This window comes from Trichomycterus rosablanca, chromosome 15, assembly GCF_030014385.1.
Source record: "Trichomycterus rosablanca isolate fTriRos1 chromosome 15, fTriRos1.hap1, whole genome shotgun sequence".
NCBI lineage: Eukaryota > Metazoa > Chordata > Actinopteri > Siluriformes > Trichomycteridae > Trichomycterus > Trichomycterus rosablanca.
In genome coordinates this window covers 12,864,733-12,890,101 of record NC_086002.1, presented here as the reverse complement: position 1 = coordinate 12,890,101, position 25,369 = coordinate 12,864,733, and the positions used below count along the sequence as shown (strand labels likewise).

The following is a 25,369-nucleotide window of genomic DNA, read 5'->3' as shown; positions in this document are numbered from 1 at the left end:
TAGATGTTTGGATATAAAGTAGATGACGCTTTAACTAAAGTTTTCAAAATTTTGCTTTGAGCCATTCAGCACGAAATGTGACACATATACCTGGCAATGGATACAACATCTGAGAAAGCTGGAAGCCTTGGTTATTCTGGATAACCAGATTATTCCCTGCTCAGGCTAACCTGACTCAATCCTGATGGATCATCCTCTCTAACACAGAAGGTTTTAACCATTTCACTGTATGGAAGCTACTCAATCGAATGACTTTATTTGTCATATATACATATACAGACGTACAGTACAACGAAAATCTTTCTTCACGTATCCCAGCTTGTTTGGAAGCTGGGGTCAGAGTGCAGGGTCAGCTATAGTATGTATAGCATGCAGTGACACTGACATGGTGGTGGTGTGTTAGTGTGTGTTGTGCTGGTATGAGTGGATCAAACACAGCAGCGCTGCTGGAGTTTTTAACACCTCACTGTCACTGCTGGACTGAGAATAGTCCACCGACCAAAAACATCCAGCCAACAGCGCCCCGTGGGCAGAGTCCTGTGACCACTGATGAAGGTCTAGAAGATGACCAACTAAAACAGCAGCAATAGATGACCGATCATCTCTGACTTTACATCTACAAGGTGGACCAATTAGGTAGGAGTGTCTAATAGAGTGGACAGTGAGTGGACACGGTATTTAAAAAAACACACACTCCAAGGCGAACTCTGACTTTACATCTACAAGGTGGACCAACTAGGTAGGAGTGTCTAATAGAGTGGACAGTGAGTGGACAAGGTATTTAAAAACTCCTGCAGCGCTGCTGTGTCTTATCCACTCATACCAGCACAACACACATTAACACACAGTGGTCCTGTGGGGGTCCTGACCATTGAAGAACAGGGTGAAGGCAGGCTAAAAAGATATGTAGAGAAACAGATGGACTACATTCAGTAATGTAGAACTACAAAGTGCATCTATATGGTAAGTGGGTTTTAATGTTATGGCTGATCGGTGTATCTTATAATAAATGCGGTTGGAGTGCCGGAATGCTAGCAGGTTGTGTCACCTCAGGTCATTGGTTTGAATGGCCTGAGGCTAACTCTGTTAGCTTAATAAGTTAAAACTGCAGTGGTGGGTGGGGACAGATGTCTTAATAATCTGCCTTCTAAGGTTCTTTGTCACTTAGAATCCTGTTTACTTATGAAGCAACCTAGATAGGCATTGGGCAGCAAGGCAGCTCACTAGGTTTTGAGACAGACCCAATATCTTATAGCGTCAATGCAAAGTATAAGAAGCAAACGTCAAACAACAAACATGTCTCAGCTGCTTGGCTTGATCTGTCGAGTGTAAAAGTCTTATTTTTGGCAGAAATGGCTCTTTCTTATTACAGTTTCAGTGTAATATTGGCAGATGCTTAGTCTAAGAGCAGCTGCCTCCGACAGGTGGGTCAGATGGGTGAACAAAGCGAGGGTGGTTTTAACAGCCTCAGGCTCAAGCTAACCTCCCTTTATTATACACTGATTTCAGATCAGATTTGTTCTTACCGTTATAATGATGAGTCCAGGGTTCGGGTAGAGAGCCCTGACACCAGGTCTGTGTATGATGGTGCGTATCTATGTATCAGATTTTCTGTCAACCACGAGTCATTGTTTACAGCAGACAGTCAATAGGGGCGGAAGATTTAGTGACAAACGGACAATGGTAATAACGAAAGAGCTATTTTCGAACCCGCGCGCACACACACGTCCACGCAGAGTGCTGACATTTGGAGTTTTTCCTGGAGAGCAAATTTGTGCACCACATGCCGAGCTCTGACAGACACCATTGAGTCGTGTTTGACTGCAACAAACACACACACACAAACAGACAATCGCACAAACATGAAAGACATTAATAATGCCTGTTCTACTGTTCCATGTCAGGTGATATTTTCCACCCTTCTCATTAGTCGCACTGTCCACCCACACACACACACACACAAACGTACACGGTGTGACTAAGACATTAACTGTGCCGAGCCGTTGTTCTCGCGTTTTCTTCTCTAACGTAGCGTGCAGGGCTATCGGGTGACCCGCCAGCTGCTACAGGGCTTTTTACTGGAGACGTCGAGCTTAAAAAGATCAAAACACACTCACACACACACACACTCCATGTACACACATACACACCGGGTGTCTGCTTGCACCAACTCTATTCAGCCGAACACACACTCCAAGGCTGTCTGTAAAGGCGGATGGAAAACACACACACACACACACACACACACACACACACACACACACACACACACACAACTTGAAAGCACTGATGACAATATGAGCATGATGGGTTACATGTCCACACACGCACACACACACACAGACATATAGAACCCACACTGACACACAACTCCATAACCCATTCCGAGTCCTCATTCAGTGAACGTTTAAGCTCGGCAGAATCGAGCATCAAGCGTGCTGACTGATGTGGGATCATGTTACTTCAGGGTGGACGTGAAGGTCAAGACGGGAAAGAGAGATATGCAGAAAAAGTGTGTGTGTGTTTGTGTGTGTGTGTGTGTGTGTGTGTGTGTGTATGAGAGAGAGAAGAATACCCCTGAGAAAGCAAACACCTCAATATCAATCAATAGTCAGCAATTATCTTGCACCAAGGTCTCCAATGTTTCTCCTCCAGAAATAATCAGATCTTTGAGTCTTTGGTCGATTCGCTATATAACATTTGTTTCGATCTTTGTATAAAAGCACAACAGGAGGACCACATCTACTGACGTGCGATATGAAATCACAATCCATATCACGTTGTGGTACTTAAGGGCATTTTTACACACCACAATATGTTTTAAAATACTCACTAATGCTAAGCTGCGCTAACAAATGCAAAACCGTGGGGCCGCTGAGTGGTCCAACTGTCAAATTACTGTCAGATTTTGCCCTCCCGTAACAGGATTAAACAATTACCAAGAATAAAAAGTGTATAAGAATATTTATGGCATTCACAAAAATGCACTGATGGCATTGATTTCAAGTAAAAGGATGCACTGACAGATTATACACATGTACACATGGCCATATCTATAAATGACACTCCACCATCTGTTAAATAAAAAAGGCAATTCAGTTCTTCAATTCTCCACTTACCATATAGAAGCACTTTGTAGTTCTACAATTACTGACTGTAGTCCATCTGTTTCTCTGCATATCTTTTTAGCCTGCTTTCACCCTGTTCTTCAATGGTCAGGACCCTCACAGGACCACTTAGGTGGTCGATCATTCTCAGCACTGTGGTGTGTTAGTGTGTGTTGTTATGGTATGAGTGGATCAGACACAGCAGCGCTGCTGGAGTTTTTAAATACTGTGTCCACTCACTGTCCACTCTATTAGACACTCCTACCTAGTTGGTCCACCTTGTAGATCGCTCATCTATTGCTGCTGTTTGAGTTTGTCATCTTGTAGATCTTCATCAGTTGTCACAGGACGCTGCCCACGGGGCGATGTTGGCTGGATATTTTTGGTTGGTGGATTATTCTCAGTCCAGCAGTGACAGTGAGGTGTTTATAAACTCCAGCAGCGCTGCTGTGTCTGATCCACTCATACCAGCACAACACACACTAACACACCCCCACCATGTCAGTGTCACTGCAGTGCTGAGAATGATCCACTGCCTAAATAATACCTGCTCTGTAGTGGTCCTGGGAGAGTCCTGACCATTGAAGACCAGCATGAAATGGTAAGTGGAGACATAATAAGTGGAGCTGATAAAATGGACAGTGAGTGTAGAAACAAGGAGGTGGTTTTAATGTTATGGCTGATCAGTGTATACATACTGTATGGTGTGGCACGGTGACTTGGTGGGTAGCACTGTTGCCTCACAGCAAGAAGGTCCTGGATTCGATTCACAGGGAGAACAGGTTTGCATGTTCTCCTGTGTCTGTGTGGGTTTCCTCCGGGAGCTCCGGTTTCCTTCTATAGTCCAAAGACAAGCAGTCAGGTTAATTGGTGTGTGTGTGTTTGCCCTGGGATGGACTGGCAACCTCTCCAGAGTGTTCCCTGCCTTTTGCCCAATGAATCAGACCCACTGTGACCCTGACCAAGATAAAGCTGTGGTAAAACAGACAGTTCATGAATGAATGACTAAACATCTACATATGTATTGTATTTACCTTGCATGTTAATATTAAGCATTAAATACCCTCGATGCATGGGCGGTGCAGAGGTAAATCACTCTAGCCCACTATTGCTGGGATCTGGGTTCAAATCCCCAGCTTTGCTAGTGGCTGGTTGGGTGTCTATATATAAACATGATTGGCTATGTCCAAGGGGGGAAGGCCAAGGCCCCGCAGTGAATAGGCGTCCTATTCATGGTGTGTTACTGCATTGCATCCAGTGATCCAGTGATCCTGACCAGGATAATGGTCCTATAACTACCTAAAAACTTGAAAGTATGAATCTAATCACCAAGAGCAATGCAGTAACACTCTCAGACAGCATGTTAATTCATAGTGTGGCCTTAGCAGCACTGATCGAACACTGGATCTTAGCAGTGGTGGGATAATGTACCACTGCACCACCCACGTGCCCAAGCTCTATCCTTATTAAACACTGATGCACAGGACAAGAAGCCAATATACTGTCTTGTGTCTTGTTTTTAGGTAAATTGTCTGTAAATACAAGTATCTGGACGATACGTCAATATTAACATCTTCTGATTTCTTTGCGTCACTTGGTGCACAGATGAACGCAGCGCTCATATGGTATGTCTGATTAGAAATCAAGGTTGGCGTCCAAGTTTTAATCATGGCACATTTATAAGGGTCCTGGGAATCCAGTGGATGGCTTCAGGCAAGGACGTTTGATCTGATACGTAGTATCAGTAAGAAAGCCGGGAAGGATGAGGCACATTGTATGATTTACTGACGGCTATGGAAGAAGAATGCTGACCATCTGAAACTGCTCCTGTGTAAATATAATGATTAATATTATCTAGAGTTTTATTATTGTGTTTCACAGGGTATTCAGGCAAAAACAGCAAGAAATGCATTCATTTAGGCTGCTTGTTTTGTCCTGGATGAAAGACATCACCATGTTGTGACAATCTTATAAACTATATACACTATATTGCCAAAAGTATTCACTCGTCTGCCTTCACACGCATATGAACCTGAGTGAAATCCCATTCTTAATCCATAGTGTTTAATATGATGTCGGCCCACCCTTCTGGGAAGGCTTTCCACAAGGTTTAGGAGTGAGTTTATGGGAATTTTTGACCATTCTTCCAGAAGCGCATTTGTGAGGTCAGACACTGATGTTGGATGAGAAGGTCTGGCTCGCAGTCTCTGCTCTAATTCATCCCAAAGGTTTTCTATTGGGTTGAGGTGCAGGCCAAGTTCTTCCACACCAAACTCGCTCATCCATGTCTATATGGACCTTGCTTTGTGCACTGGTGCGCAGTCATGTTGGAACAGGAAGGGGCCATCCCCAAACTGTTCCCACAATGTTAGGAGCATGAAATTGTCCAAAATCTCTTGGTATGCTGAAGCATTAAGAGTTCCTTTCACTGGAACTAAGGGGCCGAGCCCAACTCCTGAAAAACATCCCCACACCATAATCCCCCTCCACCAAACTTGGCACAATGCAGTCAGACAAGTACCGTTCTCCTGGCAACCGCCAAACCCAGACTCGTCCATCGGATTGCCAGACGGAGAAGCGTGATTAGTCACTCCAAAAAACACGTCTCCACTGCTCTAGAGTCCAGTGGGGGTGTGCTTTACACCGCCGCAGCCGATGCTTTGCATTGCGCTCGGTGATGTAAGACTTGGATGCAGCTGCTCGGCCATGGAAACCCATTCCATGAAGCTCTCTACACACTGTTCTTGAGCTAATCTGAAGGCCACATGAAGTTTGGAGGTCTGTAGCTACTGACTCTGCAGAAAGTTGCCGACCTCTGCGCACTATGTGCCTCAGCATCCGCTGACCACGCTCTGTCATTTTACATGCCCTACCACTTCGTGGCTGAGTTGCTGTCATTCCCAATCGCTTCCACTTTGTTATAATACCACTGACAGTTGACTGTGGAATATTTAATAGCGAGGAAATTTCAAAACTGGACTTGTTGCACAGGTGGCATCCTATCACGATACCACGCTGGAATTCACTGAGCTCATGAGAGCGACCCATTCTTTCACAAATGTTTGTAGAAGCAGTCTGCATGCCTAGATGCTTGGTTTTATACACCTGTGGCCATGGAAGTGATTGGAACACCTGAATTCAATGATTTAGATGGGTGAGTGAATACTTTTGGCAATATAGTGTAGAGAGTTGGACAGTCTACCACCCTGAGCCATAATGGGCCACAATTAATGACTTTTAATGTGAATACTTTTCATCATTTATTCAGGGTCGCGGTGGGTCTGATTAATTGGGTGAAAGGTAGGAAACACCTCAGACAGGTCACCAGTTCCTCACAAGGCAAACACACACATGTGTATTCACACCTATTAGCTCCAATTAATTTGACTGCAAGTCTTTAGACTGTGGGAGGAAACCCGAGCACCTGGAGGAAACCCACACAGACACAGGGAGAACATGCTCCACACAGAAAGGACCCGGACCACTACTATTGCTGTGAAGCAACAGTGCTACCAACCAAGCCACTGTGCCACCCAAAACCTTTTCTGATAGACAAAAATGTCCTTGTGAACATTTTTTGTGCCAGCTAAATTTCTACTATCTAGGACACATAAATGGCCCATTTTCAATAATACTGAAGGTTAGCACAGACCGGGAGTCTCAGGAGGCATCATACACACCACACACAGCCGTACACAGTGAGAATGTTGATAGAAAGGTCACTTCACAAGGCTAATGAGCTGCATCCTTTACCCGTTTAAGACTTTCTGGAAGTTGATGCCTTTTCTGAGAAAAGAGTAGAAATAAATAAATAAATAAATAAATAAATAAAGGAACGAAATGCGGCTTTCAAACGCAGCAGCGGAACTGTAAGCGAGCGGCGTAAGCGTTTTTTTTACAGCTTATGAGTTGTAAAATATGCTGAGAGCAAAATCTCTTTTATGGACATCCAAGACCTTTATAGCGGAGGATGAATCTTTAATGGCTCTGACGGCTTTGACGGGTGGAATAGAAGATCATAGCCTGAAGAAGACACAGCGGGGAGGATAACATTACGTTAGCGCGACATAATATGCCAAGAAAGATGAATTACTACAATGTAGATGGGATCACGTTATGCTGTACAGAGTGACACGTGAGGCCGCTAATCGGCCGCCTTGCTGGTCTTAATCATTACCAATGAACATGAAAATACGTCAAAAAGTCTCCAAACGCTAACATGTATCTCATAGTGTAGGTATTGTAGCCTAGTGGTTAAGGTACTGGACTGAACTAATGGACAGGTTGCCACTGTTGGGCCCTTAAGAAAGGCCCTTAACCCTCAATAACCCTGTAAGTCACTTAGGATCAAGGCCTCTGCTAAATGCTGTAAATGTACAATAGAATCTTAAAGCAGTTTCAAATAAAACCCAGAAGGTTTCTTCCACCTTCATACATTTACAAGCACCAGTAAAACTATATTTTTAATTTCACAGCATGTCCACTTACCATATAGAAGCACTTTGTAGTTCTACAATTACTGACTGTAGTCCATCTGTTTCTCTGCATGCTTTGTTAGCCCCCTTTCATGCTGTTCTTCAATGGTCAGGACTCTCCCAGGACCACTACAGAGCAGGTATTATTTGGGTGGTGGATCATTCTCAGCACTGCAGTGACACTGACATGGTGGTGGTGTGTTAGTGTGTGTTTTGCTGGTATGAGTGGACAAGACACAGCAGCACTGCTGGAGTTTATAAATACCTCACTGTCACTGCTGGACTGAGAATAGTCCACCAACCAAAAACATATCCCGCAAATAGCGCCCTGTGGGCAACGTCCTGTGACCACTGATGAAGGTCTAGAAGATGACCAACTCAAACAGCAGCAATAGATGAGTGATCATCTCTGACTTTACATCTACAAGGTGGACCAACTAGGTAGGAGTGTCTAATAGAGTGGACAGTGAGTGGACACTGTGTTTAAAATCTCCAGCAGCATTGCTGTGTCTGATCCACTCATACCAGCATAACACACACTAACACACCACCACCATGTCAGTGTCACTGCAGTGCTGAGAATGATCCACCACCTAAATAATACGTACTCTGTGAAGGCCCTGTGGGGATCCTGACCATTGGAGAACAGGGTGAAAGCAGGCTAAAAAAGCATGCAGAGAAACAGATGGACTACAGTCAGTAATTGTTGAACTACAAAGTGCTCCTATATGGTAAGTGACGCCGATAAAATGGACAATGTGTGTAGAAACAAGGAGGTGGTAGCTACATATGTACTGTATGTACTGTAATGACTGTACAGTGAGAGAGAGAGTAAGCGAGCAGGCAAGTGAGTAAATGTATGCGTGTGGTACAGAAAATACTGAGCAAGCATGTAAGATAATGTGTGTGTGTGTATTTTATTAGGCCACCTATAATCACTGCAGCATTTTCCTGTAACTACTTTTCCTTTTACGGTCTATTTCAGGGAAGTTGTGAATGACGTGATGCCATGCTCTACAGCAGTTCATCATCTTGACTCAGTATGAATCAGATGAAAGTTGCCAGCACAGATCACATCATACACAAACACATGTTTTCATTACACCATATCTGCTGTTAAAGGATCAATAACTAACGTTCATTTCTTTGGTTTTGGGAAGTTGGTTAACATAAAAAAATCATTTAAAAAGATACAAGGACCTGACACTAAAATTGCTAAATAAAAAATAGTTTTTATAACCACATGTATAACTTTTTAAATATTTTTCCTCATTCCCACATACGATTATTATTGTGTTTTAAGTTGCTACAGTGCCCTATGCGCACACACACGTTATATAAATTATAATATTGAATATGAAAACACTACTGGCTGAGCACCTACATGGTCAATGATTGGCTCATCCGAGAGGGAGGAAGGCCGGAGGGGATTGAATCATAACTGCTGCAATTCTGACCCCTGCTGGCTGATCGATGGTGCATGCACAAAAACAGGTGTTAATGAAAACGCAGTTATAGGAGCTATACCCCAATCATATGTGAAAGACACACGTGACCATCGTAATTAATGGTCATTGTGATTTGCATATGGACCTGATCACCGGTTCCATTGTTATATGGAATGCAAATCGGCTGCATATAAGGTTGGGGTATCCACCACCAGCTCAGACTGAAGAAGTCACTCAGATGAGTGATGAAACGTATCTCTACAACGAACTTGTGTCCAGATGAACTGATTCAACTTTGTGGATTTGTGTACCTGGATTATTGAGCATGCATGAACAGTATGAAAATACTGCACATACAGTATGTTGGAGGGGGGGTGTTTTAATCACAGCTCTCCTCGGTCACGACTAGATTGGACGAAGACTAATAAAACTAGGGGCGCTTAGGTGGCGCAGCGGGATATTCCGCTAGCACACCAGCGCCGAGATTCTGAACACAACGGTTCGAATTGCAATTGGCAGTGCCTGCAGCAGACAATAATTGGTCACCGTGTCTGCTGGGTGGGATGACACTAAGCGCCCCCACTAAGCGTGTGGGGTCTTCCAACGCTGGTTAGCAGAGACGCCTGTGCAGAAAGCAAGGGTGAAAAGAAGCGGTCTACTAGGACAAATATTTCAAAACAATGCAGCAGGCCTAGTTCCACCGGGAAAGACTAAGCACAAGGCAGGAAAACAGATAGGGTGTCAATCCATTGCATGGGCTGCAGCCCTTCTACCCTCAGACGTAGCCAATAATGTTAGTGTAAATGCCCAGCCGGCCAACAGCACTGGTAATATTTAAACTCGGATCTGAGCACTGCTGGGCTAACATACTAGTCTACTGTGTCACCCAAGTGCCCTTTAAACATTAACCAATTTATCCTGGTCAGGGTCGCAGTGGATCCATTTCCACCAGTCTTAATACAATTTGGATTTTACAATTTTCTATTACGTCAAGGTTCACTTAAGGTTGTGTTGGTGTTAGTAGTTTAATCTCATTGTTAAATTTTTAAAGGTTTCTGGGCTAGCGTACAAGACCGCTGTTCCACCCACAAAGCAAACAAAGTTATTTTATTTATTTTTTTATTTTTATTAACTAATTTATCTTGGTCAGACTCGCAGTGGGTCCATTTCCACCAAGAAATACTGGGCACAAGGCAGGAAAACTCTAGACAGGGCGCCAATTTATCAGGCATCTGTGCAGGGCAGTTCCTGGACTAGTAATCCAAAGGTCGTTGGTTCAAGCCCCACCACTGCCAGGTTGCCACTGTTGGGTCCTTAAGCAAGGCCCTTAACCTTCAATTGCTTAGACTGTATACTGTCACAGTACTGTAAGTCTCTTTGGATAAAGGCGTCTGCTAAATGCCGAAAATGTACAAAATGTAAGTCTGAGCAGACACCCAGCCAGCCGAAAGCACAGGTTAGACTCAAACCCGGATCTCAGCAATGGTGGGTGGTGGACAACTATGTGTAGCCAAGAGCTTTGGAGCATAACCGGCCCTGCTGTCCTGGTAAGTATGTTGATTTGAGCAGCAGTAGCCAGTTACCAGTGTCTGTGAACTAATGTTTACAGTATATAGAAGTCAGTGCTCTCCTCTAAGAGTGATCAGCTTCAATATGACAAACTGCTGCTGCTTTCAAGCATACACTTTCGATTCCCAGTTTCAAAAGCTGTTGTGTGCAGGGGAGACTGGCAATGACTAAATTAAAAAACTCGGTTCAAATTTGTGATTATTGGATGAGTTTATTATACTCTATGCTTGTGTTGTTTTAAAAAGATGCAAAATAAGCTCAATAAGAGTCACTAAGAAAACGAGCTCAGTCTCGTGTTTAGTGTGACTGTGCCACATAACTCTGCCAAAAATAAAATAAAATAAAAATAATATAACCAAATCAGTAAAAAGAGAATAAATTGTCAAAGACCGAATTCAATTTTCTGCTTGTTTGGCCAAGACTGTTCAAATTTCTGAACACCTTCTCGCTTCATATCCATCCTAATTAGCCAATCCAGGCCCGGGGAGATGAGCTGATTTGCATAATTTAGTCGTAATGCGGTGATACAAATTCCGAAATTTCATCCTCCGGGGCGGGAGAAGGATTAATATGATTAAGCCATAATTCAGCATTGAGAGAAAGTCTGGTAAAAAAAAATAAAACAAAGAAACGGAGCATGCCCTCTTAATTAATTTCTGTGGAGAATCGGGTTCTTCTCATGGCTATTTTGGCGCTAAGTGATGTGAGCGAGAGCTGGCGGGTATGGTGTCGGGCATTTAGTCATTTCATGTGTTCCTGATGACTCATGTCATAAACGCTTAACACCTTCCCAAGAGCAGAGAGAGAATGTGAGAGAGAGAATGGAGGACAGCTTCAATACACTGTTTAGACATTTAGACATCTAAAGCGGCTTCATTTATGAGCAGAAATCCAAAAAAGGTTGGGACGGAAGGTTATGTGAACAAAAAGAAGTGTCCTCAACCACAAGATTTTACATAAAGTTTCACTCAAGTTTGTGTTAGTGTTACTAATTTCATCTCACTGTAAAATTTTAAAGGCTGCTTTCATTTTTTATTTATTTAAAAAAAACAACTTTGGCCATCACCCCCACAGACATAGCCAATTATGTCTGTGTAGATGCCCAGTCACACCATCTGAGAGGCTATGTTTTAGTTAGGCTCAGATTGACTAAAATCTTAAACAAAAGGTTTGTCTGAAAACCTAGTGAGCTGCCTAGCTGCCTACTACCTACCTAAGCAGCTGCCTAAGTAGACAGGCAGCTGTCTGAAAACCTAGTGAGCTGCCTAGCTGCCTACTACCTACCTAAGCAGCTGCCTAAGTAGACAGGCAGCTGTCTGAAAACCTAGTGAGCTGCCTAGCTGCCTACTACCTACCTAAGCAGCTGCGTAAGTAGACAGGCAGCTGTCTGAAAACCTAGTGAGCTGCCTAGCTGCCTACTACCTACCTAAGCAGCTGCGTAAGTAGACAGGCAGTTGTCTGAAAACCTAGTGAGCTGCCTAGCTGCCTACTACCCACCTAAGCCGCTGCCTAAGTAGACAGGCAGCTGGCTGAAAACCTAGTGAGCTGCCTAGCTGCCTACTACCTACCTAAGCAGCTGCCTAAGTAGACAGGCAGTTGTCTGAAAACCTAGTGAGCTGCCTAGCTGCCTACGACCTACCTAGGCTGTTGCCTAAATAGACAAGATTCTAATACAACATTGAACTCATAGGGCAGATTATTTGGACGCACTACTCAGACTGCAACTATGCCGATTTACTAAGCTAACACAATTAGCCTCAGGCCATTCTAACCAATGGGCTGAGGAGGCACAACACATTAACAAGCCAGCTAACATCTCCTTCAGTGTCCCGAAAACGGTTAAATTGTCACTGACAAGCCCAAATTTGCAAATACGTACACTGATCAACCATAACATTAAAACCACCTCCTTGTTTCTACACTATCCATGTTATCAGCTCCACTTACCATATAGAACTGACTGTAGTCCATCTGTTTCTCTACATACTTTGTTAGCCCTCTTTCATGCTGTTCTTCAATGGTCAGGACTCTCCCAGGACCACTACAGAGCAGGTATTATTAAGGTGGTGGGTCATTCTCAGCACTGCAGTGACACTGACATGGTGGTGGTGTGTTAGTGTGTGTTGTTCTGGTATGAGTGGATCAGACACAGCAATGTTGCTGGAGTTTATAAACACCTCACTGTCACTGCTGGACTGAGAATAGTCCACTAACCAACAACATTCAGCCAACAGCGCCCCATGGGCAGCGTCCTGTGACAACTGATGAAGGTCTAGAAGATGACCAACTCAAACAGCAGCAATAGATGAGCGATCGTCTCTGACTTTACATCTACAAGGTGGACCAACTAGGTAGGAGTGTCTAATAGAGTGGACACGGTATTTAAAAACTCCAGCAGTGCTGATGTCTGATCCACTCATACCAGCACAACACACACTAACACACCACCACCATGTCATTGTCACTGCAGTGCTGAGAATGATCCACCACCTAAATAATACCTGCTCTGTGGTGGTCCTGACCATTTAAGAACAAGGTGAAAGCAGGTTAAAAAGTATGTAGAGAAATAGATGGATTACAGTCAGTAATTGTAGAACTACAAAGTGCTTCTATATGGTAAGTGGAGCTGATAAAATGGACAGTAAGTGTAGAAACAAGGAGGTGGTTTTAATGTTGTGGAAGGAAGAGTGGGGTTAGAGTTCTCCTCCAGATGTGTTTAGCTGCAGAACATTATAACCATCACTTTTAAGGTTGGTTCCTGTCATTCAATCACTCATTTACATCTAAGGTAATTGTATAGCCCCAACTTTTACCCAATTGCGTTATGCTTCCTCTCTACTGGAGAGGAGACTGAGGAGAGCGAACTTACACTCGTCCCCTCTGACACGTGAGCAGTAGCCAGCTGCACCTTTTCACCCGCACGAGGCGAGTTCATATGCGAATCAGCTTTGTGCACGGTGAACCACACCCTGATCAGCATTATTCCTCTACTCTGTACAGACACCATCAATCAGCCAGCAGAGGTTGTATTTGCATCAGTTATGAGGTCACTATCCGGCTTCCTCCTTGGATGAACAACAGCCAAACGTTGTTCATGCAGCCGCCGAGCCCAGCCGGATGTCAGAGCTGAGATTCGATACGATCTTTGAAATCCCAGCTCTGGTGTGCTAGCGTATTTTACCATCTGCATGTTTTTGAGAGGAGGGAAAAAACTGAAGTACTCAAAAGAAACCAACACAGACAAGTATCAAACCCAGGTGTTCAGGACCCACATAGCTAGCTGGGCTACCATAGTGCTCCAGAAACTCTAATGTACTTTTGCTTTTCACCCTTTTCTTCATTTTTTGAAATGGTTCAGTAAACAATAGACAGAACAAATGTGGATAGCCAAAACAATGTGGTCTAGACAGCTGCTGACTAGCTACTGGCTACACATCCAGTAGTTCGAAACCAGGTCATGTGTATTGTTAATCATTTATGTATCTTATTTCCTGCCAATCTGTACAACGTCTGATTGTTTATTAACACATTTGACTTCTCTTTCAAGGACAACATGCTATTAGAGCAGTAATGAAACTGGTTTTATGATAAAATTTAATAATAAGTTAATAAGTTAATATTAATATTAGTTATTAGGAGTGGAGGTCAGCAACAGTAGAGGAAGCACAATGTGATTGGGTAATTGGATACGACTAAATGGGGGGGGGGGGGGGGTGCACACCGATCAGCCATAACATTAAAACCACCTCCTTGTTTCTACACTTACTGTCCATTTTATCAGCTCTACTTACCATATAGAAGCACTTTGAAGTTCTACAATTACTGACTGAAGTCCATCTTTTTCTCTACATGCTTTGTTAGCCTGCTTTCATGCTGTTCTTTAATGTTCAGGACCACCACAGAGTAGGTATTATTTAGGTGGTGGATGATTCTCAGCACTGTAGTGACACTGACATGGTGGTGGTGTGTTAGTGTGTGTTGTGCTGGTATGAGTGGATCAGACACAGCAGCGCTGCTGGAGTTTTTAAATACCGTGTCTACTCACTGTCCACTCTATTAGACACTCCTACCTAGTTGGTCCACCTTGTAGATGTAAATTCAGAGACGATCGCTCATCTATTGCTGCTGTTTGAGTTGGTCATCTTCTAGCCTTCATCAGTGGTCACTGAACTCTGCCCACGGGGCGCTGTTGGCTGGATGTTTTTGGTTGGTGGACTATTCTCAGTCCAGCAGTGACAGTGAGGTGTTTAAAAACTCCCGCTGCTGTGTCTGATCCACTTATACCAGCACAACACACACTAACACACCACCACCATGTCAGTGTCACTGCAGTGCTGAGAATAATACCTGCTCTGACCATTGACGAACAGAGTAAAAGTTGGTTAAAAAAGCATGCAGAGAAACAATGGACTATATACAGTGTATCACAAAAGTGAGTACGCCCCTCACATTTCTGCAGATATTTAAGTATATCTTTTCATGGGACAACACTGACAAAATGACACTTTGACACAATGAAAAGTAGTCTGTGTGCAGCTTATATAACAGTGTAAATTTATTCTTCCCTCAAAATAACTCAATATACAGCCATTCATGTCTAAACCACCGGCAACAAAAGTGAGTACACCCCTAAGAGACTACACCCCTAAATGTCCAAATTGAGCACTGCTTGTCATTTTCCCTCCAAAATGTCATGTGACTCGTTAGTGTTACTAGGTCTCAGGTGTGCATAGGGAGCAGGTGTGTTCAATTTAGTAGTACAGCTCTCACACTCTCTCATACTGGTCACTGAAAGTTCCAACATGGCACCTCATGGCAAAGAACTCTCTGAGGATCTTAAAAGACGAATTGTTGCGCTACATGAAGATGGCCAAGGCTACAAGAAGATTGCCAACACCCTGAAACTGAGCTGCAGCACAGTGGCCAAGATCATCCAGCGTTTTAAAAGAGCAGGGTCCACTCAGAACAGACCTCGCGTTGGTCGTCCAAAGAAGCTGAGTGCACGTGCTCAGCGTCACATCCAACTGCTGTCTTTGAAAGATAGGCGCAGGAGTGCTGTCAGCATTGCTGCAGAGATTGAAAAGGTGGGGGGTCAGCCTGTCAGTGCTCAGACCATACGCCGCACACTACATCAAATTGGTCTGCATGACTGTCACCCCAGAAGGAAGCCTCTTCTGAAGTCTCTACACAAGAAAGACCACAAACAGTTTGCTGAAGACATGTCAACAAAGGACATGGATTACTGGAACCATATCCTATGGTCTGATGAGACCAAGATTAATTTGTTTGGTTCAGATGGTCTCAAGCATGTGTGGCGGCAATCAGGTGAGGAGTACAAAGATAAGTGTGTCATGCCTACAGTCAAGCATGGTGGTGGGAATGCCATGGTCTGGGGCTGCATGAGTGCAGCAGGTGTTGGGGAGTTACATTTCATTGAGGGACACATGAACTCCAATATGTACTGTGAAATACTGAAGCAGAGCATGATCCCCTCCCTCCGGAAACTGGGTCGCAGGGCAGTGTTCCAGCATGATAATGACCCCAAACACACCTCTAAGACGACCACTGCTTTATTGAAGAGGCTGAGGGTAAAGGTGATGGACTGGCCAAGCATGTCTCCAGACCTAAACCCAATAGAACATCTTTGGGGCATCCTCAAGCGGAAGGTGGAGGAGCGCAAAGTCTCGAATATCCGCCAGCTCCGTGATGTCGTCATGGAGGAGTGGAAAAGCATTCCAGTGGCAACCTGTGAAGCTCTGGTAAACTCCATGCCCAGGAGAGTTAAGGCAGTTCTGGGAAATAATGGTGGCCACACAAAATATTGACACTTCAGGAACTTTCACTAAGGGGTGTACTCACTTTTCTTGCCGGTGGTTTAGACATTAATGGCTGTATATTGAGTTATTTTGAGGGAAGAATAAATTTACACTGTTATATAAGCTGCACACAGACTACTTTTCATTGTGTCAAAGTGTCATTTTGTCAGTGTTGTCCCATGAAAAGATATACTTAAATATCTGCAGAAATGTGAGGGGTGTACTCACTTTTGTGATACACTGTATATATTCTCTACCTGTGCTCACTGTTAGCATCCGTCAGTGTTCCCATCAGTTATGGCAAGAAGGTTTTTAAAATTGAAGGCTCAAATAAACCCTCCCCCACCACCACCCTCTTGTAGAGTTAGTTAGTGTCACCAAACAACATCCAAATCACTGTTTAGCCATTGCATTTTCAGTTTACTTTTTAAGATTGGTGGGTTTGACGCATCAGTAATTTCACCCAGTTTGCATTGTGACTCTTATTCCACAGTTTTGTCATGTTGCATTTTTTAAAGTGGTAAAACTGTGGGAGAACCCTGACCTGCTAACCTCAAGTTTTCTTTACCACATTTAATCATGCCGTTTGTAAGTAAAAGAGACAGCAGCATTAACATCATGTAAACTGAGGACATTATCATGCTGGGAGGTCATTATGAGCTGGTTACTGGTTGATGCTAATAAATAAATTATTCCCTCGAAATTTACACCCATTAGGGTATACAGGCTAACAGTGGGGGGCAAAAATCTTTAATTGGTCATGTTTTTTTGTTTTCCCAATTTCTAAGAGGAAATGAGAGAACAAGTTCTCAGCATGACCTGAAGAAACAACACTGAGTGAATGAAGTCGTGACGTGTTATCAGTACAGAGGCATTAGAGCTGACTGTGCCGGAAGGGGTAAGACGACACACCTCAAATATTATTAACAACCATGACTGCAATGTTACTCATTCTCTCACAAGTCATAGAAAATATGCACAATGACAAGAAACAGATGGTAAGCAGTGACCTCAGTGCAGAGCAATACCCACATGGACACCTGACCTTTAAATCATGGACAATAATATTATGTTGAATCATCATTTGTAGCTATTATAGCCTTTACTTTTCAGGATAGATGTTCAACAAGATAAGTGAGTCGCTGGGAATCTGAAGGGGAATGGAGTTGAATTCATGGCTCTGTGTGAGCCACCGAAGTTCCTTCACACCAGCTTGTTCAAACCATGTCAAACTAAGTCTCAAAGTCAAGAGACTTAAGAAACTGTTGCTGCAAAGCTGGAGGCATATCATTTAATCCGTATAATTGACTTTTTATAGCTGGTAGGAATGAGTATGCCTATAAGACCAGAATTCAATGACAAGAAGGGGTGTCCACACATCCATAATAACTACATATTGCATTGGGTTACATATGCGTCTCACACATTTACCCTCTTAGTATGACCTCTTAATTCCTCTTAACTTGACAGACCTTAAATTAGCATGGAACAATGGTATTTTGCCAAGGTTTGGAGGAAGAATTTAATTATTAAGGAAAACATGACAAACTCTGATACAATGTTAGCAAACAGTGGCAACCAAAATACTGAGACCACCAGTGATAAATCTCATATTTTGCATTTGTATTACTGTATGCAACGATCAGCCATAACATCAAAACCACCTCTTGGTTTCTACACACACTGTCCATTTTAGCACTTTGTAGTTCTACAATTACTGACTGTAGTCCATCTGTTTCTCTACATGCTTTGTTAGCACCCTTTCATGCTGTTCTTCAATGGTCATTCTTAGCACTGCAGTGACACTGACATGGTGGTGGTGTGTTAGTGTGTGTTGTGCTGGTATGAGTGGATTAGACACAGCAGCGCTGCTGGAGTTTTTAAACACCTCACTGTCCCTGCTGGACTGAGAATAGTCCACCAAACATATATATCCAGCCAACAGCGCCACATGGGCAGCGTCCTGTGACCACTGATGAAGGTCTAGAACATGACCAACTCAAACAGCAACAATAGATGAGCGATCATCTCTGACTTTACATCTACAAGGTGGACCAACTAGGTAGGAGTGTCTAATCAAGTGGACAGTGAGTGGACACGGTATTTAAAAACCCAGTGTCACTGCAGTGCTGAGAATGATCCACCACTTAAATAATACCTGCTCTGTGGTGGTCCTGTGGGGGTCCTGACCATTGAAGAACAGGGTGATAGCAGGCTAACAAAGTATGTAGAGAAACTGGTGGACTACAGTCAGTAATTGTAGAACTACGAAGTGCTTCTATATGGTAAGTGGAGCTGATAAAATGGACAATGAGTGTAGAAACAAGGAGGTGGTTTTAATGTTATGGCTGATCGGTGTAGATCTCAAACCTCAAAGCAGTGCTGACTATTACACACTGTATATCACACTCACCCTAAACCCCATTAAGCATTTATAGGCATCCTTAAAAACAGAGAAATCCAAACATTCAGCGGCATTACAAGATGCTTTTTAGAACTGTGTAAAATCATGCCAGGATAACATGGATTAATTATCAGATTTCACAAAATACTTTTTCTTTAAGTTCCTACTCAAACTGTTACACTGATTAAATGATTCATAATAAAACAATGTATTAAATCTGAGCAAACACGCAAAATCAAAGCCTTCACTGGTCGACCTCATGGCCCCACTGTTTGTAACATTGTTACGGTAAGTCTGGTGTAGAGATTTGCCATATCATTCACCCTACGTGTAAACAACAAATTAAAAGCTGTCCAAATGTATCCAGATCATGATCTGTCGTAAACTGCATATGACCTGGAACTGTAGATAACTCATTTGGAATAAAAGAAAGCAGAAAGCAAGCACTGCACATTCCCATAATACATCTAACACATTCTTAGTAATGTTCAAATATTGCTTATTGGATTTAAAATGAGTGGCAGTGTGGCATAATTATACCAGTACAGTATTGTAAATAACACTGATGATGATACACTTTTCTGAGAGAATTCTGGGCATCCTGAAAACTTTCATATGAAGTTCAGTCCTGCTTAAAATCCAAAGCAGACGATTAGATGCTGAAAAAGTTTTGAGCGTTTGTATTTTATCTGGAGCAAGATGGACTGGTCCAAACACATGGAGACTGTGTACAAAAAGGGGCAGAGCAGACTGTACTTTTTAAGAAGGCTGAAATCTTTTAACATCAGCAGGCCCCTCTTGTGCACCTTCTATCAGTCTGTGGTGGCCAGTGCTCTTTTCTTTGGAGTGGTTTGCTGGGGTGAGAGTGCTAGAGCAACGGACACAAACCGAATAAACAAACAGATCAAGAAGGCCAGCTCTATAGTGGGGTCAGAAAAGGACTCGGTTCAGCAGGTAGCAGAGTTAACAATGCTCACAAAACTTAACTCAATAATTACAAACCATTCACACCCACTTCATACCCTGAAGGTGTTTCGACAGAGCACCTTCAGTCACAGACTGATTCCTCCCAAATGCAGGACTGAACGCTACAGGAGATCTTTCCTTACATATGCAATCAGACTGTTCAACAATTCATAATAATTTATAATCAATACCTACATTTTGTATGCTATGCATGCACCAGATGACCACTGTTTACATATCTAATATATACCTACATTTTGTATGCTATGCATGCACCATAAAAATAGTGTTTACATGTATATAGAATCTTACTGTGAATTTTTATTGCTTGTTTTTATAGTTAGTGAATGTTGTATGTTGTATGTATGCAAGAAGTTGTTTGTTGTCTGATGTGAGCTGCTGTAACAAAGACATTTCCTGCAAAGGATCAATAAAGCAGCCTTTCTCAACCGGGTTGCTGTCTGGCTTCGTCAGGGGTGCCATCAAAAATATTCTGATAATGATGGGTCGTTCGCGAACGATCCGATTCTATTGAACGGCTCTTTGAAAAATGAACAAAAGGAACAAAGTCGCGCCTCTGAGGAGCCGCCATATATATTTTTATTTCGGCGCAGTTCTTATCGACTTAATATGTTAAATCTGATTCGTTCATTGCGCGAACTGAACTTCTCGAGCCTAACTTACATCAAGAACAAGTACAGGAAGCGACTGAGGGCTCTGGACCAGGAGCTATGTGTCTGCCTCTCATCCATCCCTGCCAGAATAGGGCGACTGTGTGCATCATCCCAGGCTCAAGTTTCCCATTAAAAGTAAGTCACGTTTACCCCTCCCTCCCTAAATGACACCTTATGGTGTGTGTGCGTGTGTGTTAGCAGTCCGAGGGATGCAGAGTGTAAGTTTTTTTAATACATTTTAGACTGGGGTGACTTGAGATTTTGCATACTTTTAAAGGGTGCCATGACTGAAAAAAGGTGCCATGACTGCAATAAAGTATCTATCTATCTATCTATCTATCTATCTATCTATCTATCTATCTATCTATCTATCTATCTATCTATCTATCTATCATGTCATGTAATTGTATTATTTTACATCATTTTATCACACGATTATACGCCACCCACACTTACAATGACAATGATCCACTGCGGATAAAACCACTTATGCTTTAAATCTGCAAATTAACTGTTTATGCCAAGAAATTTCACTTTAATTCAGAATCATTTTACGATTTTGAAGAACCAGTGAAACCAATTTTTAGTGGAAAATATCAAATAAAACTTTTGTCAACAATAAATAAATTAAGTCTCCAGAACCCATATTGCTCTCCTGCACCCTTATTACCAAGTGCACCATGGTACCACCCCGCTTTGGTACTGAATCTCCACAAAAATTGACATGTTTACATGCTAAAACTCATTCAGACTTAGTGGAACTTGCACCCTTATTACCAAGTGCACCATGGTACCACCCCGCTTTGGTACTGAATCTCCACAAAAATTGACATGTTTACATGCTAAAACTCATTCAGACTTAGTGGAACTTGCCTTTGAAGACCATTAAACTAAATTTGGGGTGGGACGGGTGGTTTTGTGGGTCCTAGGAACCCACTTTCAATCCTTGAGGATTCCTCTTTTTCTTACTGCCTCCTAACACCTGTCAAAAGCATGCAAAAGGTGAAACCTCTACACTAATAGAATGCGTACATTTGGTTGAAGTGTATTTTTAGTTTGCACCAGGTAGTACTGGACCCACCGCAACCCTGACCGGTAAGAATGAATAAATAATATTTACATTTACATTTTCGGCATGAAACCAATTTTGAGTGGAAAATAGATACACATCAAATGAAGCTTTTGTGAAGAATAAATAAATTAAGGTCTCCAGGACCCAAATTGCTCTCCTGCACCCATATTACCAAGTGCACCATGGTACCACCCCGCTTTGGTACTGCATCTCCACAAAATTGACATGTTTGCATGTTAAAACTCATTCAGACTTAGTCGAACTTGTCTTTGAAGACCATTAGGAACCCAGTTTCAATCCTTGAGGATTCCTCCTTGTCTTACTGCCTCCTAACACCTGTCAAAAGCATGCAAAAGGTGAAACCTCTACACTAACAGAATGCGTACGTTTGGTTAAAGTGTATTTTAGTTTGCACCTAGTGGACCCACTGCAACCCTGACCGGTAAGAATGAATAAATAATATTTACATTTTTGCCATTTAACCAAAGCGACTTTACATTATACAGACTGTGACAGTAGTATACAGTCTGAGCAACTGAGGGTTAAGGGCCTTGCTCAAGGGTCCAACAGCAGCAACCTAGCAGTGGTGGGGCTTGAACCGGCAACCTTTGGATTAGTAGTCCTGTGCCTTAACCACTAGGCTACGGCTCGCCAGAAACCAGAAAGTTTATCCATCAACTAATCTAACTATGTAGGTTTGACTCATTTATTCATTCTGCGTTCATTAACTGTTCTGTCTGATCAAGGTCGCGGCTGGTCCGTCCACCAACTTAAAGAGTTTAAGACGTGCGAACTAAAAGTGCAAAAGTTTACCCACCCTGCGTTGGTACAGTCGATGTAGAGTATCTCGAAGTCTTTGCGCGAAATAAGTTTGCAGCGGTTCACCCCGGGCTGGATGGCACCGAGACCCCGCAGAACGCGCACCTGCTCCACGTTACACACCACCGGCGTGATGTCCAGCCGCTTCAGCTTGGTGTAGACGGTGTGCAGTCCTCCCACCAGGTGCTTCAGAAACAGGTCGAACGCCTGCGGGAGGCAGATCAACTCCCGGCCGTCCACGGTGAACGAGGCGAGCCGAGCCCCGCGCACCTCCACCAGGCGACACTCGTTATTACGCGGCGTGCTCTCCACCGGGGACGGGGTCGCGTACGCGGGCTTGTGCGGTGCGCTCCCCACCGGCAGAGCGGGACTCGCGGAGGGTAGCAGGTCCGAGCAGAAGAGACTGGAAGCGGCCGATGGTGCCAGAGAGGACGGACTCGGGGACAGACTCGCCGGGCTGGAGGAGGCAGAGATGGAGATCGGAGGCGGTGCGGGATGGGCGAGCGGGGCGGACGGCAGCAGCGGAACCGAGGTGGCCATGGTTGCGCAAAGTTAACTTTTACCGCACGGAGAAGGAAAGTGTTTTTTTACGCGCAATGGATGATGAACAGAGATGGATAATAAGCTCGCAAACAAGCCCAACACGCAACGTGAAGATCCACGGAATGAATTCACGGCATGGATTAAAGTCTGATCGAGAGCAGGTAATTACCGAAGAGGCGCAAACCCACTGTCTTTCTGCGTCTCAGCCCCGTCGTGGCGCACAGAAGGAGGAGCCAAACAAACAAGTGCAACTACAGAGGATGTGTTTAAATTAGCACTGCCCACCTGCTACACCCCTGCACATTGCTTACATTCAGTTCTGCTAACTACTGTACTTCGTCTTGATCGAGGTCGTGGTGGGTGCAGGAGTACCCCATGGACAGGATGCCACTTCCATCTCCGACGCAGACACGCTCATGTTCGCTTTGTCACACATAGGTGGGAATACAGTGCAGTCGGTTTAGCTTTGCGTGTAAAGAACATGCAAAACTTCTTCCAGAAACTTGGGTTCCAACTCAGGACTGCGTGGTACCAGCTGCGCCACCGTGCCGCCAATGCACATAATAGCATGTAGACCAGAATGCAGATCAGAGACGGTCTGAGAGTTCACTTGGAGCCTTTTCTAGGAACTTTAGGCCGTAAAATAATCTGTACAAACAGTTGTAGTGGCATATTTGAGGGAAACATCATAATTTTTTATCATTAAAGCTAATGACAAAAATGGGTGCATATGGCATAATAGCTTATTGCAAAAACAAAATACATCTTATATAAACTTTAATTTTTCGATAACATATTTAACTTCATTAATTAAATCATTAATTGCACAAAGCATTAACACAATATACATGTATATATTATATATATATATATATATATATATATATATACAGTATATATATACACTGATCAGCCATAACATTAAAACCATTTCCTTGTTTCTACACTCACTGTCCAGCTTATCAACTCCACCTACCATATAGAAACATTTTATAGTTCTACAAATACTGACTGTAGTCCATCTGTTTCTCTGCATGCTTTGTTAGCCACCTTTCATGCTGTTCTTCAATGGTCAGGACTCTCCCAGGACCACCACAGAGCAGTTATTATTTAGGTGTTGGATGATTCTCAGCACTGCAGTGACACTGACATGGTGGTGGTGTGTTAGTGTGTGTGTTGTGCTGGTATGAGTAAATAAGACACAGTAATGCTGATGGAGTCACTGTCACTGCTGGACTTAGAATAGTCCACCAACCAAATATATTCAGCCAACAGCGCCCCATGTGACCACTGATGAAGGTCTACATTTACATTTTACATTTTCAGCATTTAGCAGACGCTTTTATCCAAAGCGACTTACACAATGAGCTGAACACGATGAGCAATTGAGGGTTAAGGGCCTTGCTCAGGGACCCAATAGTGGCAACTTGGTGGTGGCAGGGCTTGAACCAGCAACCTTCTGTTTACTAGTGCAGTACCTTAACCACTGAGCTATCACTGGCCCATAGTGGTCTAGAAGATGACCAACTCAAACAGCAGCAATAGATGAGCAATCTGACTTTACATCTACAAGGTGGACCAACCAAGTAGGAGTGTCTAATAGAGTGGACAGTGAGTGGACATGGTATTTAAAAAAGGTATGTAGAGAAATAGATTAACTACAGTCTTAGTTTAGATTAACTACAGTTAGGGCCAGTTAAACCTTCTAGTAAACAGAAGGTTGCCAGTTCAAGCCCCGCCACCACCAAGTTGCCACTGTTGGGTCCCTGAGCAAGGCCCTTAACCCTCAGTTGCTCATTGTGTAAGTCGCTTTGGAAAAAAGCGTCTGCTAAATGCTGAAAATGTAAATGTAAATGTACAGTCAGTAATTGTAGAACTACAAAGTGCTTCTATATGGTAAGTGGAGCTGATAAAATGGACAGTGATTGTAGAAACAAGGTGGTGGTTTTATCTTGAGCAAACCAAATCCAGATCCTAGTGAACTTTCAGACCGTCTATGTAATATACGGTATGTGTGTGTGTGTGTGTGTGTGTGTGGCTGCATGGTGGCTCAGCGGGTAGCACTATCTCCTCTCAGCAGGAAGGTCCTGGGTTCGATTTTCAGGTGGAACGGTCTGGGTTCTTTCTGTGTGGGGTTTGCATGTTCTTCCCGTGTTTGTGTGGGTTTCCTCCGGGAGCTCTAGTTTCCTCCCACAGTCCAAAGAGAGAGGTGAGGCAGATGAGGTGAATTGGAGATACAAAATTGTCCATGAGTGTATGCGGCTTTAAAAACCTGAACTGATGAACCTTGTGTGACGAGTAATTACCTGTTCTGTCAGTAACTGGGGGGGGGGACTATTGGGGACTGTCCCCCAATATATTGTGATTACGGCCTTGACACACACTACCATGCCATTACCCTGTTAATGCCATTGTTGTGCTGAGAATAATCCACCACTCATTTAATATCTGGTCAGTGGAGGTCCTGTAGGGTCCC

General features: G+C 43.3%; 1 protein-coding gene across 2 annotated transcripts in view; it reads right to left on the bottom strand.

Moving 5' to 3' along the window:
• dachc (dachshund c) overlaps window positions 1-22,953 on the bottom strand; it is a 121,725-nt gene extending 98,772 nt beyond the window's left edge. For both annotated transcript variants that reach the window (XM_063009714.1, XM_063009715.1), the window contains exon 1: window positions 22,349-22,953. In XM_063009714.1, the coding sequence (XP_062865784.1) occupies window positions 22,349-22,890 (542 nt within the window). In that variant the 5' untranslated portion in view covers window positions 22,891-22,953. The remainder of the gene's footprint in view (window positions 1-22,348) is intronic.
• Window positions 22,954-25,369: the final 2,416 nt, after the last annotated feature.